The sequence below is a fragment of the Pteropus vampyrus genome, unplaced genomic scaffold (genome assembly GCF_000151845.1).
Source record: "Pteropus vampyrus isolate Shadow unplaced genomic scaffold, Pvam_2.0 Scaffold328, whole genome shotgun sequence".
Lineage (NCBI taxonomy): Eukaryota > Metazoa > Chordata > Mammalia > Chiroptera > Pteropodidae > Pteropus > Pteropus vampyrus.
Genome location: NW_011889109.1, coordinates 250,064 through 271,642, shown reverse-complemented (window position 1 = coordinate 271,642; position 21,579 = coordinate 250,064). Strand labels below are relative to the sequence as shown.

General features: G+C 39.4%; 1 protein-coding gene and 1 pseudogene across 1 annotated transcript in view; one reads left to right on the top strand and one right to left on the bottom strand.

Moving 5' to 3' along the window:
- Positions 1 to 21,579, top strand: part of LOC105304096 (zinc finger protein 30 homolog) — a 94,145-nt gene that overhangs the window by 23,012 nt on the left and 49,554 nt on the right. The window contains exons 5-6 of the mRNA XM_023522044.1: positions 2,463 to 2,538; positions 3,974 to 5,361. Coding sequence (XP_023377812.1) covers positions 2,463 to 2,538; positions 3,974 to 5,361 — 1,464 coding nt within the window. The remainder of the gene's footprint in view (positions 1 to 2,462; positions 2,539 to 3,973; positions 5,362 to 21,579) is intronic.
- Positions 1,994 to 2,112, bottom strand: LOC111730694 (annotated as a pseudogene).

Sequence of the window (21,579 nt, the reverse complement as noted above, 5' to 3'; positions counted from 1 at the left end):
AGTTGTATTCTATGGACTTTGAATCAACTATGATTTTTAAATTGTTTAAAATTTATGTATGAGATAATTGGAAGTGATTTTTGATATTAAGAATTATTGCTCATTTTTTATGTCTGGATAGTGGTATTATGATTATGTTTTTTAAAAATTCAGAGGTAAATTCTGAAATAAGTACAAAAAAATAGTATAATATTTGGGATTTGCTTAAATAATGCTTGCTTTGAATATTCTGTTTGCTTAGAATAATGCAGAATAGGCCAGGATTGGGCTTGGATTGATGGTTGTTGAGGTTGGGTAGACAGTTTATTATAGTGTATACTGTTCTGTCTACTTTTGTGTATGTTTGAAATGTGCTTGTAATAAAGTTTTGTTTTAAAGTTATTGAAAGATAAAAGAAAAAGAAAATGAGAGGTGTGGCAATAATGAAAAGAAGCATATACGACTCTTTGAGATCATTTTGCCTTAAAAACAGACATAGGATACAGGGAATGTATTTTAAGATGTGAGATATTAGAACATGTTTATAGGCTGAAGGGAATGATTTCGAAGAGTGGAAAATTTATAGAATAGAGAGAAGATAATTTTGTAAGCAATGACTTTTAGTAGATGGGAAAGAGTAGGAGCCAATTTATGAAGGAAAACTATGCATATGGTAAGAATATGGACATAGGTTGGTTGGATAATATGGTGAAGGGGAGAAATCTAGTTTTCTTTCAGTTGCTTCTGATTCCTTAATGAAATAAGCAATACAATTATGAACAGAATGTGAAGATTATTCAGTATTTTACTGGCATTTAGTATGGACTATTTGGTACTTGATCAGTATTGATTCTAAGAAGTACAATTCTGTAGTCATAGGGTTTTAATACTTACAGATCTCCGGATACATTAATCTTAGTATTAATGTGAATGAAACCTTCTCTGTCATAAATATTTTGTGTCCCATATCATTTTGTAGCAGCCAAAGAAAAAAAAAGTTATTATAAAGACATCATACCTCAGGAAACAAATGAATTTTATGACCAGATAATTTGCTTCTCATTTTCTTTTCAATTAAAACTGATACCCCTTAAATGGAAACATTAGTCTTTTTATATTGATCTAAGATTGGCTAATATTTTGCTTTTGCATGAGCATTGTTTACTAGAGTAAAGCCCTTGACTTAGAATCCAAGTCTGTATTTGGTTTATTAATTTTAAACAGTTAGATATTTTAAATATATCTTAAAAGTTGGAACATTAAAATTTCCTACCATAGGCTAATCTTTTGATGTTTAGTCCAGCCTTTTATTTCAGTGTAGGTTTTTCTTGGTTAAATTATTTCCGCTTTCAATTTATTTAAAATAGAACATGAACCTGGAGATACTTGTGAAGCAGTTTGAGTGCAGAATTCTTGAGTTTTTATGTTTCCTGTTAATCATTACTATTTCCTCAGCCATGACTACTTTGAAAACAATGTATTATGCATCTATACCCACTGCTTTTAAAACAGTCAACTTAGTTTTCATAGAAAAATGGTTGTCTTTCAGTCGCTTGCAGTGATAAAAACTGGCATAAACAAATTTGGGAACAAACATGGCTGACTTTTTGTTAAGATAACAGCTCAGCTGTTTATTCTGTAGAGTAACCTCCTAGATGAGAATTGTTAACATGCCAAGGTCTTGATCTGGCATGTCACCTAAGTTGGGGGGCCACTTTAGTTAGTGCATGAGAATCTCAGGTTCAGTATATCCACATTGGAAATAATTTGTTTTTAATAAAAACTTTCACATTTTTTAGGATAAGTTTTGGAACTTGTTCTACTTTGTTTTTTACGAGTGATATGGACATTTTGCTCTGTTGGTTTACTTCCTTTATTCCATTACTTTTTCCATTGTTTAATGTTTTATGTCTTTTTTTTTTTTCTTTAGGCGAAACAATCCTTTTTTGACCTCAGAGATTGCAAGGACCTTGTCAGCTTACAATCCTTTATTTTATTTTTTTTGTTTTTTTTATGCCTACAGCACCTGTTCTTCCTAGGTGGTCTTCCATCCAAGTACTAACCAGACCCCACCATGCTTAGCTTCTGAGATCAGACGAGATTGGGCTTGTTCAGGATAGCATGGCTGTAGAATAATGTTTTATGTCTTATGCCAGTTTGTATGGACTTTTATGCTGTGATCACTTTCTCATTTTCTTATACATGTTTTTGCCTTTTATTTTGATTTTGATAGATTTTCCTTTTGGATTACTGGCTTTTAATTTTGAAATTGCAAGTAAATCCTTTGAAATTACCACCTTATTTTAAGAACATTTTTCTTACCTTTATAGCTGCCTACTTATTTACTAGTATTAGGATTGTTCAGCTAATTACTGGTCATTTTATATACCATATGTACCATATTTGTCTTAATGAGGCCTTGAATTGACTTTCCCCAAAATTCTTAGAAAATCGCCATATTTTTGTATTGCTTTCTTGGGTAGCGATATAGAGACAGACAGACAGATAGGTGGCAGGAGGAAGGAAGGCTGGAGGAAGACACATACAGATTTCATAGCAGTATTTTCAATGCTATTCATTTACCTGTCTCTGCTCACATTTCATCCACGCTATTTAAATCATTGTTGCCTTTTAATGTTTTTTTAGTATCTCCTTTTAAAATAAACTTACTGAAATATAAATACAAAATTACAGAAATTATATGTATGCCGCTCACTGAATTTTCAAAAAGTGATCACACTCATATAATCGGATTTAGTCAGAAATAGAGCTTTACTAGGGTATCAGCAGCTCCCTCTTAACTCTTTCCAGTAATTTTTTCCCACCGAAGTTAACCACTGTCCTGACTTTTAACAACTTTATAGATTAGTTTTATGGTTTGAGTGCTATATGAAAATGGAATCATAAAGTATATATTCTTTAATGTCTGCCTTTGTTTACTCACTATTATGTTCATGAGATTGATTCATGTTGTGTGTACTTTTAGATTATTCATTCTCATTGCTGGACAGTATTGTTGTATGAATATATCATAATTTACTTAGCCATTCTGTTGATGAACACTTGGATTCTTTCCAGTTTAGTCATATTAAAAATATGCCTGTATTATGAGTTTTTAAAGATACTTTTTTCTTTTTGAAAATATTGAACTCTTATTGTAAAAATTTTGAGAAAATATGCATTTGAGAAAAACCTCTTTGCTCAGAATTTTATTAGCATGTTACTAGTGTATAAGTGTGTCATTTTGCCTGAAAAAAAAAAATCACTAAAATACTTTCTAGGAAGTAGCCAAATGTCATTGACCATGAGGACTTTAGGGAAAATATGAAGAAACAGAACAGGTTGCATATTTGTTACTACATATGTAAAGTTATATAAACTCAAATGAAGATAAATAAGTAGAACCTCGCAATAACTGTTACATAATTATGGGAATTTAATGAACAGTTACTATGTCAAGTCATTTGTTATTCAATGATAATTGAAGATGGTTTCTGCTCTTGGGCAGGTTTAAAGTAAGAGAGGAGAATAAAAACTGAGAAAATTAATGAATAGGTAACAAAATTGAAAAAAAGTGTTAAGTAAGAAACAAGTTACTGGGATAGAAAAGAAAGGGTATAAGTTAAATGAAGTCAACAGGGATGATTTTTCTGATTTTTAACACGATAACTAAAGGACAAAAGGCACCCAATCATGTGGAGATCCCAAGTCAGCTTTCCTGGGCAATTTAATAGCCTATGAAAAGCTCTAAGAAATAGAAAGATTGTGACATATTTTAGAAGTTGAAAGGGGGCAGTTTAAGGACATAGGGAGCAAATGGACAGTCAGTGGTTTGAAATATCTAATAGTAAACAAAGGCCATGTCTTTGTTCCTTATTCTAATTGAAAAAAGGAATCAGTTTTTTAGCCCATTTATTTCAACTGGGCTTCGTTTTCTAGTTTTTTCTATTATAAAGTTTTTATTTGCTTCTTTGTTTACTTTTTCTAGAATAAGAAAATAGCATGTGTTTACCTTGTTTTCTTTCAGGTTTGGAATCCAGATACGACACTAAAACATTATCTCAAAAGGATATTTATGAAATGAATTTATCTCAGTGGGAGATCATGGAAAACATTAGAAGTTATAGCCCAGAAGATTCTTTTTTCAGAAAAGATTTTGAATATAAAAAGTTTGAGAGACTAAAGGGTCCTCAAAAGGAGTATTTCAGGCAAGTGAAAAAAACCACCTCTGAAAAAAGGCCCACTTGTAGGAAACTCAAATCCCTTAATTTGTATCAGAGAATTCATAATAGAGAGAAACCCTATGAATGTGGGGAATGTGGAAAGGCTTTTAGAGTACGTCAACAACTTACCTTCCATCAGAGAATTCATACTGGTGAGAAACCTTATGAATGTAAAGAGTGTGGTAAAGCCTTTAGACAGTGTGCCCATCTTAGTCGACATCAGAGAATTCATACTTCTGACAAACTCCTTGAATGCAAAAAATGCGGAAAGATCTTTACATGTAGTGCAGATCTTCGAGTACATCAGAGAATTCATATTGGTGAGAAGCCCTATGAGTGTAAGGAATGTGGGAAATCCTTTAGAGTGCGAGGACAACTTAACTTGCATCAGAGGATTCATACTGGTGAGAAACCGTATGAATGTAAGGAATGTGGGAAGACCTTTAGGCAGTATGCACACCTTACTAGACATCAAAGACTTAATATTGCTCAGAAGTGCTATGAATGTAAGGAATGTGGACAGGCTTTTCTTTGTAGTACAGGCCTTAGACTACATCACAAACTTCATACTGGTGAAAAACCCTATGAATGTAAGGAATGTGGGAAGGCCTTCAGAGTACGGCAACAACTTACTCTTCATCAGAGAATTCACACTGGTGAGAAACCCTACGATTGTAAGGACTGTGGGAAGACCTTTAGTCGTGGCTATCATCTAACTCTCCATCAGAGAATTCATACCGGTGAGAAACCTTATGAATGTAAAGAATGTCAAAAGTTCTTTCGTCGTTACTCAGAACTTATTTCACATCAGGGTATTCATATTGGAGAGAAACCTTATGATTGTAAAGAATGTGGGAAAGCATTTAGACTGTTCTCACAACTTACTCAACACCAGAGTATTCATTTTGGTGAGAAACCTTATAAATGTAAGGAATGTGAGAAGACTTTTAGACTGCTCTCACAACTTACTCAGCATCAGAGTATTCATACTGGCGAGAAACCTTATGACTGTAAAGAATGTGGGAAGGCCTTTAGGCTTCATTCATCACTGATTCAGCATCAGAGAATTCATTCTGGTGAGAAACCATACAATTGTAAGGAATGTAAGAAGGCATTTAGACAACACTCACACCTTACTTACCATCAGCGAATTCATAATGTAACTAAATAATGATAAGAAAGTTTTCCATTATGAATTTTGTGTTAAGGAACATTGAAAAATTCTAGAGAAAAGGTTTTGAATGTAGGGATCTTTTTTTACTTTATGCTCACAACTAAGTGGTTTCATTTAAAAGAATATGTTCATGAATATGTAGAAACTTTTCATTACCATTTAAACCATGTTAAACTTTAGAAGGTTCATTCTAGAAAGAAATTCAAAAGAGCGAATGTTGAAAAGCTTTTTATCTTACCTATTAATCACCTCTATTCTCCTCTCCCTGTGGAGGTTGCCAGGGCACTGGCTCATTCTGAAAATTGATAAGTAAAAGGAAAGAGAAAATCATTTAGACTGCATTTTCTGTATGAACTGTATTGCAGGACAACTACAAGTTGCTGAGGTAAAAGTTTTTTAGTAGACAATTGTACAACACATGAAGAAATTATAGAACTAGGCAAGATTTCAGTAGATATTAAAAATATTAGGCGAAAGGTTGATAATGAACTTCACAGTGAGTAATCAGGTTGACAACATCTGGACCGACTGATCAATTTTAACCTCATCAAAAACAGGACAAAACATTATGTACCTCCTAATGAGGCAAAATAAGACATACGCATTGTGCCAAAAAATATTGAACCTGAAACTAAACATCAAGATCTAACTCTCAGTTAAGAGAAAATTTGGGGGCTAGAAGGACAAATTATATGATGCAAAAAGAAACAATTAAATCTAAAATATGGCTGACCTACAAGAGGAACAACCTGGCCTCTCAACCAATAAAATGACACTAAAAAAAGGGAAGTAGAACTTTCAGATATTAAGAAAAAAAGTCTTAAGAGATGTACCAATTAAATGATATGAATGAGTGTTTCTTATTTAGACCACAAGTTGAGAAAACTTTTAAAAGAATATTTATGACAATTGGGGAAATGGGAATGTTGACAGTATTAGATAATATTAAGAAATTATATCTTTGTGAAGCGGTAATAGCATTGTGGTTATGTAACAATGTAAGAGATAAGTTATGAAGTTTATACATAAGCGATATCTGGAATTTCTTTTAAAATGTTCATGGAAAAGGGTGAACAACAGGATTGTCAAAATATGGTAAGATGAGTCTTGGGTATGTGGTTTTTGTTTATTTGGGTTTTGCTATTTTCTCTTATGTCTTTTGAGTTTTCCATAATGTTCTTTTAAAGATAAAATTAACTATAAATTATAACCAGTTTGAAATGAATGATTTTTGAAAGATACCTATATGCCATACATGTGAATGTTGCCAAAGCTCTAAACATTGGAGTGTTAACTATGCTGTAATGTGTTTGTGAAGTTAAGAATGAAGGTCCAGATTTTGTCTAGATCACCTGTTGCTATATCTGTTATAGTGCCTATCCCTTAGTACTTCATATATTTAAAGAATGAGTAAAAGAAGCAATTACTACCAAATATGGAGCTGCATTGCCTAATAAGATAGTTGCTAACAACATGTTGATCACTTGAAATTGAAAAATTGGAAGTGTAGCTAGTTCAAATTAAAATAGTGTTAAGTGTAAAATACATGAGGTTTTGAAGACTTAGTTCTAAAAAAAGAATGTATCTATTTCTCACAGTATTTCTCTGCTGTGGTTGGGAAGCAGTGGATTACATCATTACATAATACAGAACCCAAATTGTGTTTCTGCTTCCAAGTAGCATGTTTGCCACTCAAGGTCCTCTGGTTCTATCTACCCTTTCTCATGCAGGTTTTTTCTTCATAAAAGGTGGCCTGTGTTTACAGCTGAATGATTTTCTCACACTGTTTTTAGCCTGCATATGTTTTGAGATCCAAAAGCCTCTTCCCACTTTGTATTGTTTGTCTTATTCGAGTTTGCTGTGCTTCAAATTATACAGTACTCCTTAAAGCTGCATCTTCTATGAATTTTATCAGGGCTCACTCAATTCAACAGGCCCTTCTCTCTGCTGGGTTCCCTATGAGGCTGCTATGGAAGAATAATTTTAAAATTCTTAGAAACCCTGATGTTTTATAGAAGTTATAAAAGTTGGCTTCATGTTTACCCTGATACTGCATTTTCAAGACAGAACCATATACTTGATTTCCCCCTCCCCCCAAGCCATTTATAACTTTGAGGACCTTTTGATACCCGGAAACACTGGCATGGAACCCTCTATATTTCTTAAAAATTCTACTTGAAAGATGTACCAATTGGTATAATGAATATAATGTGATTTTTTTCTTTTAATATGATGAATTGCCTTCATAGATTTTCAGATACTGATCAAGGCTTACATCATTGGAATAAACTCCATTGTTTGTAGTGTATACAATTGACCCTTGAATAATATGGGAGTTAGGGGCACTGATTCCCCATTAGTTGAAAATCTGCATATAACTGACTTCCTAAAAGCTTAACTACTAAAATTGCCTTCTCTTGACTAGAAGCCTTACCAATAACATAAACAGTTGATTAACATGTATTATATATTATATGTGTTACATACTGTATTAAAGTAAGCCAGAGGAAAGAAAATGTTAAGAAAATCATAAGAGAAAATACATTTACAGTATTGAACTGGATTTAGTGATACCATAAGTTTATGTTGTCTGTTTGCAAAGTGAATTGTTAGTACCTACATAGATATTGTCTTACATGGTACAAAACACCATAGATGTTATACATATTACTAACATGAGACATCAAAAATGAAAAGGTGTGAAAAAATTGCTTTATAGGTATGACAATTTATGTATTTATCAATGCATAAACAAGCAGCAATATGATTGCTTCATGGTAGCCTAGCCTATATATGAATGAAATCACCATAAAATTTTTATGGCATACAGAATTAAGTCATAATACAGTATCAGAAATATTACATTATTTTTAAAAATACCTGATGATAGACTGATAGTTTCTCCAATTACAAGAGGCATACTGTACAGTAATGTAATTCTTTGAAAGCAAAGTTATAAAATTAATATAATTTTATATTATCACCTTATGCCCATGTAAAGATAAGCTATCCACGTCAAGTCTTATACACGATGTTTTACGTGATGTATCTGTAGGTGACGACACAAAAATGTCTCATAGTTCTTGCTATACAATTACTAGGTTTTCAAATGAAGACATAACAGATAAGTTTATTAACTACAATGCGATGATTACTTAGTATTAACTGGAAGCGGGTCATAATGAAGGTCTTCATCCTTTTGTTCATTTTTAGTGGGCTGAGGAGGAGGGAGAGGTGGGGTTGATCTTGCTTTCTCAGATGGCAGAAGTGGAAGGAGAGGCAGGCACACTCGGTGTAACTTTATGGAAATATAATAAATTTCTGTCCGACTTCCTTTACATTTCTCTGAAAATGTTTCTTTATGGTACCAATCCTGCCATTTGTTTTAGTTCCAGTGCCCATATCATAGATGGGTCCATGTCATAAAAGAAGTCAAAAGCAGTCTTGAGTAATTGAAAATCTCCTGCCAAATTGTCTAATGTCAATTTGTTTTCTAGCACCGCTGCGTCTTCCTTATCATCTGGCCCTGATTCTTCAGCACTCATCTCCATCAAGTCATCTTCTGTTAATTCCTCTGTTAGCACTTGAACTTCTCCAAGACCCATATTTTGAATTCCTTCACCTCTTTTTTTTTTTTTTCCTGCCATATTTACAAAGTCATGATTTCCTTGATTGGCTCTGTTGTAAGTCCTGTGAAGTCATGCACAATATTTGGACAAAGCTTTCAGCAGCAAGAAATTATTTCAGGTTTGAAGGGTTCCATGGCTTTTTTATAACAATCTTGGCACTTTCAGTGGTGCAATCATGCCAAATTTTCATGATGTTCTCTTTATTGGGGTTTTGTATAGAGTTGACAATCCTTCCCATAGGTACTCTAGGTAGTGAGCCTTAAAGAATTTTTTTTTTTTTAAGCCTGATCTAGAGGCTGTTTTAGAGATGTGTTTGGGGGCAAGCTGACCACTTTGATGCTTTCAATGTTGAACTAATGGGGTTGTGGTTGGCCAGAGGCGTTGTCTAATATTGAAAGATGTTTTAAAGGCAGTTTATTGGCAAGATACTTCCTAACTTCAGGGACAAAGTATTAAAGGAACCAATTCAGGAAAAGGGTTCTCATTGTCCAGGCCTTCTTGTAGAAGACTGGCAGCTGGTGTTTATCTCGTCACATCGGAGTTCGGGGGCAGCTTTATAGACAAGGGCAGTCCTAGTCATAAAGCCGACTGACAGTTCAGAGCAGTTAGGCTATTCCTTCCTGCCTCAAATCCTAGTGCTTGTTTCTTTTCCTTACTAATAAATGTCCTTTGTGACATTCCCCCCGCCCCCCCCAGAATAGAGCATTTTCTTCTGCATTAAAAACTCGTTCAAGGGGCTGTCCTTGCTCCTCAGTGTCCTCAGTTTTTTTTAATGGTGTCTAGGAACTTATCTGCTGCCTTATGTTTGGCAGGAGCTGCTTCTGTTATCTCAACATTTTTAAAGTCAGATCTCTTTCTAAAATTGAATCAAACTATGCTGACATTAACTTCTCTAGTTTTAGATCCTTCACCTTTTGCTTTTGGTTGTCATAATGACTTCATTTTTTTTCTTGAATCATATTAGAATTGATAGTTATACCTTTCTTACAGCAATCCTGTACCCATATAAAAGCTGCATTTGCAAAACAAGATAAAGTTATTTTGCAAAAACTGCAAGTTTTTTTGTGCCAGATGGCATAACTGCAGTAACAGTGTCATTAATTTCCATTTTTTTAAAAATGGTCCTTATTCTGTATTAATTTATCTTGAAATGGTGGACAACCATAGCTGCAGACCTCAATCTCTGATACATATTAAGCAATTCAACTTTATCTTGTAATGTCATGACTTTGCTTGTTAGGAGCAGTTCCACCATCACTAGTGGCACTTGACATGAGTCCTGTGGTGTTATTTATGAACTCAGATGATTAATGTCACATAGCATTTTAAATGGATACAACACTTAAGAGCCCATAATAGCAACAGGAGGTGGCTACAAAATTATTACAGAAGTATATAGTATGTACTACAGTTAATTTTATGCAATTCTGATTTAATACTGCATCTTTATGTTTACATTTTTCTCCACTGCAAATGACACCAGGTAAAGTCTTGTGTGCATAAGTTTTTATAAATTTTAACTTTTTAAAAATAGGTTCACATGTATTTGATGGTAGTAAATGATCAAATAAACCACATTTTATGCATTTATGATGTACCTTTTTCTTTAATTTTTGATAATTATGTGTCTAGTATGTGAGTCTTTTCATATCTCCAGAAAATTTTCCAAAATGTTTATTGAGAAAGATCCACATGTAGGTGGACTCGCACAGTTCAAACCCACGTTCAAAGGTCAACTGTACTTTTAAAATATATATTTCTGATTTGCTATGATTACTATGATTTGTTAATTTATTGAGGATTTTTGCATCTATATTCAGGAAAGATACTTGTCTATAGTTTTATTCTGTCTTTGTCTTATTTTGGTATCAGGATGATGGTGGCCTCATAAAATGAATTCAGAAGTGTTACCTTTTTTTAACTTCTAGAAAAAGTAGTATATAATTGGTGTTAATTATACTTTAAGTGTTTGGTAGAATTCTGCAGTGATACCATTAAGCCTTGCAATGGACTGAATGTGTTTTCTCAAAATGCAAGTGTTGGCATTTTACCCCTAATGTGATAGTATTAGGAAGTGGGTTTCCTTGGAGGTGATTAGGTCATGAGGGTGGAGGCCTCCCAAATGGGATTAGTGCCCTTACAAAAAGCATCCCAGAGAGTTTTTTCATTCACTTTTGCCATGTGAAGATACAACTGAAAAATAGTAGGCTTTAATCCGGAAGAGGGTTCTCACCAGAAACTGACCATGCTGCCACCCTGATATTGGACTTACAGCCTCCAAAATTGTAATAAATTTCTGTTGTTTATAAACCACCCAGTCTGTGGTACCCAGTAATAGCACCCTGAATTGAATAAGGTACCTGAAGTGGGGTGCTAATGTAATAAATATCTAAAAATATGGAAGTGGTTTTGGAATTGAATAATGGATAAAGGCTGGAAGAGTTTTGAGATGCATGCTAAAAATATGGATGTTGAGGGTGATTCTGGTGAGCTCTTAGAGAAGTGATGAAGAGAAAACCACAATCATCTTAAAGAATAAGTAACCATGGATGGAATGTTGGTAGAAATATGAATGGTAAAGGCCATTCTGAGGAAGTCTCAGATGGAAATAAAGAAGGAACATGTTGGAAACTAGATGGAAGGCAATTTTTTGTTGTTCAAAGTGGCAAAGAACTTGGCTGAATTGTGTTCATGTTCAAGTGTTTCATGGAAAGTAGGACTTAATGAGCAATAAAATTGAAGATGTGGATTGGCTTCTGGCTGATTATAATGCAGAAAAGAAATGACTTAAAGATGGAACTTTGGAAGCAGAACTTAAAGATTTGGAAAACTCTCAGCTGAATAGTTAAACAGTGTTAAAATAAAGTGAAAGCATTAATTTGGATAGAATGGGATCTGATGGGTTGGTACAGGGCCATGTGGGAAGACCTTGATGAAGCTGGGTATATTGAGCTCCTAAATGCTGATGAGTCTTAGCAGTGGAAGTGGCTTTCCCGCCCACCACAGAAGTGGCCTTTCTACCTCTATTAGAGAGGCATCCCATCCCCAGTGATTTGGCCTCTCCACCCATAGTAGTTTTGGCCTTTTCATTAACCCTAGTTGCTTGAAGAAACTGTAATAACCTCCCCTGAGGCAATGGCCATGCAAGACAATGCTGGTTCTCTTCAGACACAACCCCCATAACTCTTCTGTGATCATGGTCTGGAACACAGGAGATCCCTCAGTATTACTATGGTTTTGTAATTAAGGGCAACTTCTTAGTATTACTATGATTTTGTAATTAAGGTCTGTAGAAAACTACAACCCATTCCAGGCAGGACTGCTAATGATCCAGACCCTTCAGGAATGAAAGTTGGTGTCACTCCACCAGGTTAGGAACCATGATCACAGGATCAATTACAGAAATGAGGACTATAATTGTCGTGAGTATTCCTTATTTTGTTATAAACATTTGTGTGCGTTTAGCCTTATATTTTTTCCTCTTTTATTCCCTTATGTAATTGTACATCATGGTATTGAAATATTGACTATATTATAGTAGTTAAGTATGGTTAATTTTACATCATTGTATTTAAATGATGGGTATCTAGGGGAAGAGTAAAGATCACCCAAGGGCCTTGCATCCTCTGGGGAAAGAGTGAGTTTCTGGTTGTACACAAGATAGTTATATCATGTTAAGTGAAATTGTAACCTTGTAATTGTTTGCTTTTAGGGATTGAGTATGGTTTAAGTGGTATAAGTGCCAAGTTGACAAGGGGTGAATTTGTGATAGTTAAATTTATGTGTCAACTTGACTGGATCAGGTGATGCCCAGGTATCTAGTTAAACATTATTTCTGTTCGTGTCAGGGTGTTTCCAGATGTGATTAGCATCTGAATCAGTGGACTCAGTAAAGTAGGTTGCCCTCCCCCATGAGGGCCTAAATGGAACAAAAAGTCCTCATTGCTTGAGCTGGGACATCTTATCTCCTGCCTGTAGACTGACTTGATTGTCAGGCCTTTGGGCTCAAACTGAATTATACTATGGGCTTTCCTAAGTCTCCAGCTTGCAGATGGCAGACCAGAGGATTTCTCAGCCTCTGTCATGAGCCAATTCTTCATTTTAAACTTCCTTTTATATCCTATTGGTTCTTTTTCTCTGGAGAACCTTGATGTCAGCGCCAAGCTGATTGAGAAGGGAGGGTTTCGATGATGAGATGCCCAGTTGAAAGAATACACGAGAGGCCAACGTAAGAATGAAACGGCAGGCACTTACTTTATCGTGGGGAGCACACTTCTGCGTTAGGGGACCACATGGGCTCCACATATGTCAGAGAACAATAGTGGCATTCTGACATAAGCTGAATCGTGCTACATGAGCTGGGCGCAGGCTCCCTACTACATTAATGTAACATTCTAAATCTGGAGTCCTATTCCTAGCCAGAAGCCTGGATCACAGCCAAACCTGAGACCAGCCAGGCCTGCGGCCCACACTCCACCTCTACAGGGTTGTGGTATGGGATCTGGCCTGGAGGGTACTACCTTGGTCCCACAACAACAATATAAAGAACAAAACTACCAGGCTACAGGCTACAAGGGCTAGGGAGGCTACTGCCCACCACCAGGAGGACCCCAAGGAATTCCACCAAGTTGTCAATGATCTTCTCCCAGGGCATGGATGGCTTGGACTTTAGCATTCATTTCCTGGAGGACTGCCTGTGACTGGTAGGCAGGATCAGGAATGTAGACACAGCATTCTACATGGAGTAGGGCACAGATACCACCCTGGGCAGCAGTTAGGGGGTCAAGGACCATGCGGTTTTGCAGAACTACTTTCTACATTTGTATGGTTTCATCTATTAAAAGGATTATAGCCTGATGTGTAGCATTCAATGCCTGTGCACTGTGCTGGGCTAAAGCTTCTACCTGCAATTCTTACACCTATGGATCCCATCCCTGGAATGAATAACGTCAGGGAATAGAACCACCATGCTGCCTGTTTCTGCCAGTGCCAGCAGTGATACACGGGATCCCAAGTACGAGGCAAATGGGGCAAAATAGGTAATATGCGTCCAACTAAATACAGATGTCCCCAGGTACAATGGCTGGTCCAGTCAGTGGGCAGGTAGGGTCAGCCTTAGTGCCCTCAGACCTAGAAATACCCTGCAGGTAGCTATTACAACATAACGTCACCCATTCCACCAGACCTTGGAAATGTTAGCAAGGGTGGTGTGTAGCACACATCTAGTGGTAGCCACCTCACGATATGGTTGGGCGTATCTCACTTGCTCTATGCAATGGGGGGCCTGCTCCCTCAATTCCACATGTTCTCCCTATAGCCATCCCCACCCATTGAAAATGGCATAGCCTATGAGGGGTGGGCAGTTGCGATGGTTGCAGCGGAGCAGTGCTTCCACTGCCCACTGTCACTGGTTCCATTCAAGTGTGGTGTTCCAGGTACGCAGCCATGTCCAGTTTTCAGCCATGGCTAAAGTAATGCACCACCACAGTCCCTTGGCTGCTTCCATTGGCAGTTCAGTACACACTCAGCAGGGGGAAACATTGTGAACAGCAGCAAACACATGAGCCCAGGACATGACACTTCCCTGTTGTCAGCCTGGGTGATAGGACAGAGAAGACAGAGAGACCATCCTTCTGGGAGGACACAGGCCACTTGCCCATCTTGAGACAAAAGGGTGGCTGGGAGAGGAGCTGCCCCTGGCCTGTGGTACCAGTTTCTCCAAGAGAAGCAGACCAGGGGATCCCACTGGTGTTACAGTATAGTGAAATGGGCCAGAGGCTAAGGACAAAACTCTCTGTTAACAGGGAAACCTCTGCAGTCTTCAGGAGTGACACTTGCAAGGGTGTAGGCCAAATACAAATCCAGGTTCTACCTGCAACCCATTGCGTAAGCCCTGTTCCCAGGGCTCCACCAGAGCCACCCACAGTTCTTGCGTTACCTGTATAGTCCAGGGCCATGACCAGGTGGCCTGTTTACCTGCTGCTAAAGGTTCTGGGGCTGGCAAGTGCAAAGCTCCCTGGTAGGCCCAGGGCAAGAGCTGTTTAGCAGTGGTGCCCGGGCACACTTTGATAGCCCGCAGCATGTCTGCTACCACACTGTCAAGGGGGGACAAACACTGTTCGCTGGGGCTGCTCATCCAGAAGACGTATAGCCTGTGGGAAGTTAGTGTACCAATGGCACCAGCCCGGGCTCAAGGTGTGCAGTCCTTCAGCAAGCTGTTGAATCATTCTACTATTCCAGCTACCTGTGTGCGATGAGGAACATGTAACTGCCACCGCACATCATTGGTGTGGGCCCAGGCCTGCACCTTCTGTCTTGTAAAATGAGTGCCTCTGTCGCTGGTGATTAATAAGGGCCAGCCATAGGCAGCGGCGAGGTGCTCCAGCATGGTCATGATATGGCGTTGATCAGCAGCTGCCACCAGCCATGCAAACCCTAGGTTGGTGGCCGTGTCCACACTCATGAACAAATAGCGGTGTTTTCAGTCTGTGGGCAAAGGCCCTATATAGTCCACTTGCCATTCCTGGAGTGGCTTAGCCCTGCAGGGAACCACCACTGGGGTATTCTTTACCCACTGTCTCTCTGGGTACTGCTTGGCACACCAAGGGCATTGTGACACAGCAACCTGGGCTTGTGCTCAGGTCAATGATAGCCCCATTGCTTCGCTACCTGTTCCATGGTATGGGCCCCTACATGCACCAACTTTTGGTGGAGCTAGAGGTCAATGTCTGCCGGAACCAGCGGTACATGGGCAGAGCAAACTTGTATCAGTGCATCAGCTACATCATTGCTGGGACCTATAACAGCCGATGGCCAGGGGCATGGTATATGGTGGCCCCTTATTGAAGACCCCACTTCCAGAGGTTTCCCTATAACCCCCAGGCCCATAGGGGGTGGTGGCCTGTTATCTACTCTTAGGCAGCGCACCAGGGCAGCCACAGAGTTAGACCTTGATATACAGCCCAACTGTTGGTGCAGCCGTGCAATGGGCCAGTTTCATTCATGAGGACCAACCACACAGCACGAAGCTCCACCCATTGGCTGGCCTGCCCAGAACCAGTTTCAAACCACAAGGTTTCTGTGGATGGCTGTAGCAGCTCATGTTGGGGGCTGCCCATGGCATGAGCTGCCTGTGTACCAGGCATCCTCATGTAAAGGGTACCAGCCTGACCCTTTACATAGGAACTCGGTACATCTCCTATCTCACAAGCTCCACCAGGAGCTCTGCTTGAAACTGTGCTGGTCTCAATAGGGAGTAGAGTTGACCTGGCAGGGGGCTTGCAGAGAACTGCTCCCACTGTTTCACGTATGCCTCCCACTTGGTCAGTGTAGGGGTCTGTGCAATTCCCGTACGGGAAGTCTTCACTCAAGACCGCAGCCACACCTCCGTGGGGTACGTGAACTACACGGTTATGGGATTAAGGCCAATGATGACCTTACTGGCCAGAAGGGCTGGATATATGGCAGTCAGTTGCTTCTCTATCAGAGAACACCGCGGTTCTGTGCCTTTCTATAACTGGGACCAGAAGCCTATTGGCCCCTTCCAGAAACTGTGCTTCTGCCACAAGCTCCATCCAAACCCTGCATCATCCACTTGCACTGTAAGTAGAAATGGGAGGGCTGAATCAACTAAGCAGAGTATGGGCTTGTGCTACAGCTTGCTTTGTAGCCTTAATGGCCTCTTTTAGCTTGGGGGTTCAATCCCACTGGGAACCCCATTGCCCTAGACGGTACAGGGGTCGCATCAAGGAGGCCAAAAAGGGAATGAATACTCTCCAAAACTCCAGCAGTCCCAAATAGGTTTGGAGCTGCTTCACAGTCTCAGGTTGGCGATATGCCTGTATCTTACCAATCACTGCCTCCAGCATTACTTTTGTCTTACCCGACCAGACAACTCCCAAGAATTTGACAGAGAACCCAGGTACTGGACCTTGTCCTCATTGACTGCCCAACCCCAGCTGGCGAGAACTTCTTTCTTGCAGGGTGGTCACTACTGCTTCTAGGTCTGTAAGAGAATCAGAGGTCAGCATTACATTATCAATGTAATGATATAAGAGCACTGCAGGTGGTCGTTTCCACATGGCTAAACCTTGAGCCACGAGGCCATGGCACAGTGTAGGGCTGTGCAGACAGCCCTGAACAAGGACGAGGAATGTCCACTGTCAGCCTTCCCAGGTGAAGGAAAACTGTTCTTGACTTTCTGGGGCTATGGCAATAGAGAAAAAGGCATTTGCTAAGTCCACCACATAATGGTATCATCCAAGTTCATGTCTGTGATGTGTAGCACAGTAGCATGCAGGGGTGGCGCAACCTTATTCAGCTCCCAATAGTCAGCTGTCCTGAACTGGGAGCCGTCAGGCTTCTTCACAGGCCACACGGAGTTGTACAGGCTATGAGCAGGACAAATAACACCAGCTTCTTCCAGTTCCATTATGGTCTGCCCTATTTCCTCATGCCTGACCCCCCAGCAGGCAATACTGTTTTGTGTTCACTACCTGATGGCCCAGGGCAACACCAGTGAGGCATGGTGTAGATGTCCCCGGATAATAGTTTTCACTACTCTGATGTGATGGCGGAATTCACCAGCAGTGGTATTCACAGTCAAGCTTCGCAAAACATCAATCCCCAAAATGTATTCCTGTATGGCAGATATGTACACTTGGTACATCCAATCTGCTGATACCCAGTGTCACAGGGACCTGCTGCATGTGAATGATTCAATCCCCACAGCCTTCTGTGGTTGCAGTGGGTCCAGGAAACTTGTCTGGATTCCCATAAAGCAGGGTGCTGTCAGCACCTGTGTTCGCGAGGGCTAATACCCTCTGAACATTGCAGGGCGACCAATGTATAGTCAGTTCCACATGCGGCCTCAGGTCAACCGGCTCCCCTACTAACCAAGTGTCCTGGCGGAATCCCTAATCAGGGAGATAATCGGCCAGCCGTACCTCACGGGTTGTGGCTTTCCTGGGAATAAGAGTGAATTGCTGGTCAGGGCACAGCTGATTCCACAGTGCCAGCAGAACTTCATTAGGTTGCTGCTCATTCTTTTCTTCAGCGACCGCTGCCGCAAGGATATCAAACCGCATTTGCCTGCATCTCACTTTCATGGCCCACCGGGCTGGGGGCTGCTTCACTCCTGCTTATCGGCCATGCCTCCATCAGTGCACTGGCCGGTTTGGGAGTTTGGGGGACAGTACTGTACACACTTGGGTAGGATGCTCCTTGCTTTTCACTTCCACATCCCCCAACCTAGCCATGGTGGACGTCACCTCATGGATCTGCCACCATGGTGCCAAAAGTACGGGCTGGGCCCAAAGTCAAAAATCAAGTCCTTCATACAGGTTGCAAATACCTCTTCAAGGGGGCTTGTATACTGGGTATACAAGGTATACAAGGTATACTGGGTATGAAACATCATCTGTCACATGCCCATTTACTGAATTATCTGGACCAAATCTAAGTATGTGGTCCATCTGCTCAGTCTCTGGCAGCTCCCCTGGGTCGGCCCACACTGTCCATGCAGCCGACTCGAGCCAGTTAATTAGGGAGTGATTGCCCATGCCCCACATCATTCTAGAGGTGCTGCCTGAGGGATGGTACCACCGTTATGGAGGCTAGCTGAGCCATCTCTTCTGGAGATAATTCAGTCCCTTTGGCCCTGTCATCCCACAGCGGCAGCAGCCACCCCAGAATCGTCTCCCCAGCTCTCTGCTGGACCTGTGTCATCAGGTCCTGGAGTTTAGCTGGACTGTATTGAATCAAGGTGGTATGCTTTTTAACCTGGGGGTGCTGCCAGCTTGCCACCCCGAGGCCAACGGCTGTTTCACTTCAACCCGGTGCCTCCTGGTGAGTGGTTGGGACATTTGGCTCCAGCAAATCCAGGGCTTTCTGGATGTCCTCTGGATGCAGCTTCACTCCATCCTAATCCTCCGAGGGCATCCACATAGCCAGATACCCAGCCACAGGATACCACTGGGAGGTGGGGGGCCACGTGTCCTCCACCTGGGTATCCTCCACCCAGGGACCATCTCGAGTGCTGGGGGCTGTCTCACCTCATCCTGTTGGCTACACCATGTGTCAGCCCTGAGCTGATAGAGAAGGGAAGGTTTCAGTGGTGAGATGCCCAGTTGAAAGAACATACAAGGGGCCGACATGAGAATGAAATGGCAGGCACCTACTTTATTGCGTGGAGCACGCTTCTATTGCAGGGAGCATGCTTCTGCATTAGGGGACTACATGGGCTCCACATATGTTAGAGAACAATAGTGGTATTCTACCACACATGCATGATATAATAAGCTGAATCATGCTTGCATGAGCTGGGCGCTTTACTACATTAAAGTAACATTCTAAATCCGAGTCCTATTCCTAGCCAGGAGCCTGGGTCACTGCCAGACCTGGGACCAGCCAGGCCTGGGGCCCACACCTGACTAATAAGAGCCTGAAGATTTCTTCTTCTGAAGATGTAAATTATGGATTTAATTACTTTAATAGTTATCAGACTATTCATCTTGAATGAGCTTTGATAATTTAAAACCCATGTTAGATAATTTCAGTTTCTGTGTCATCTTCTTGTTGTATCTGTCGATTGTGTTTTGTCATTTGCTTTGAAATTTTCCCCAGTTCTTGGTATAAGTTATTTTTTTATTATATCCTAGATATTTTGGGTTTTATTTTATGAGTTTCTGAATCCTGTTTAAATCAAGTTCCTTGTTACTGCGAGGTCAGGGTAGTAGATAGGCTCCATGCACACACAGCATCTGAAGTTGCCCAAGAGCTGGGAGGAAAACATAGGCAGGCTATTTCTGGGGCAGACTGGTAGTCAGGGTCTTCTCAGAACACACAGCCTTAGCAGATTTTCATCAACCAGCTAGTGGAGCTGCCTCATTATTGCTAGGGCAGAATGATGACATTATTAGCTCTCTGGCACAGCCTCTACTGATGCTAGCATCCACTTATATAAAAAAAAGAGTACAAAAGGTCTTTATATTGTACGTAGTGATTTTTTTTTTTGGCTAGGGATGGAGACTAAGAATTTCAATTTTATCAAAATAACACTAAAATCTCTAAACTAACCCAATGTTATAGTGAGAAACAAAACTCATGGTAAGATAGTAAAAGTATCTAGTCTGACTTCCTTCTACCCTTGGTTTCTAAACCAATTTGTGTACATATAAGGTTATTGGAAAAGTAGTACCATGCACTGATCTCTGATTCAGAGTAAATACACATTTTTTTGAACAGTGCTCCAGCAGCACTTGGTGTTCCTCTTGGCTGACAACGCAATTGATTCTTCAGTAGTTCTTTTCATCATTGTATAATATCAGTTGCTTCTGGGAGACGTGTACCTAAACCTAGTGAATCCATAGATATTAGCTCATTGATCCACTTATTTTGCTGTACAATGAGTTCCACAGTCAAAATCGATGCAGAGTGGGATGATATGATGATAAACAAGACATTAACTACTGTTCAATTATAGTTAGACAAAGGCAAATCCATTTCGAGAATAAGTGCCCGCCCTACTTCTTTAAAGGTTGTTTTTACCTAGTATAGAATTCTGGTTTGACATTTATTTTCTTTCAGGATGTTGAAGGTATCACTTGATTGTTATGGCTTTAGTTTTGTTGTTTTGGAGAAGTCAGCTCTTAGTCTCTTTGTTACTTCTTATTACTTTTAATAATTTCCCTTTTCTATTATTTTCAGCAGAGTTTTCTTTGTATTTATTCTTCTTAGGCTTTTGAGAGCTTCTTTGAACTATGGTCACCTGATGGCTTTAGTTTAGGAATTTTTTTCAGCTAATACTTTTAAAAGTATTCTTCTGCCCCATTCTCTTTTTTTCCCTCCTTCTGAGTCTTCAATTACATGTTTTAAATTCTGTTTATTTTGTTTTACATGATATGCAACCCTAAATTATTATGTCCATTTTAAAGTAAGATGATGAAAGTAGCCTCCAAAAGTAACTTGTCTGAGAGCAGATGGTTAGCAATTGTGATAGCTGAGATTCACATCTGGGAAGTTTGATAGCAAAGCTCATATTTAAAATTATGATTGAATATCACCTCCCAATGCCATGCATTTTTAAAATACCTTTCATCACAGTAATTCATCAGGTATATTGTTCCTCAGTAGTTCTGTGGAATATGCCATTATTATTGCTGGCAAAATATATCTTCGGTAATCATAACTTAATCTTTTTAGGTATTTATGTTTTTAACTTTTGTTTATTATATATTATTCTCTGATATACATCTTTGTAGATATGTCATTATGCATTTTATAGCTCTTTCCCTATGATAACTTCCTAGAAGTTGAATTGTTGAATAATTATCAGACATTTAGTAACTGCTCACAATATGCCAGACTAGTGTTTGGGAAATACCAGCATTAAAAAATGTAGTTGCAATCTTTTGGATCTTTATAATTGAGCAAGAAAGATGTAATTTTTATAAGGATAAATCCAAAGTAGAATATGATAAAGTCCTCTAGAAAAATTCAGGTGTATTCCTCTGAAGATAGATGGAAGACATCCTAGCAAGTTGCAAATTATTTTAAGTTCATGGGATCTTTAAGT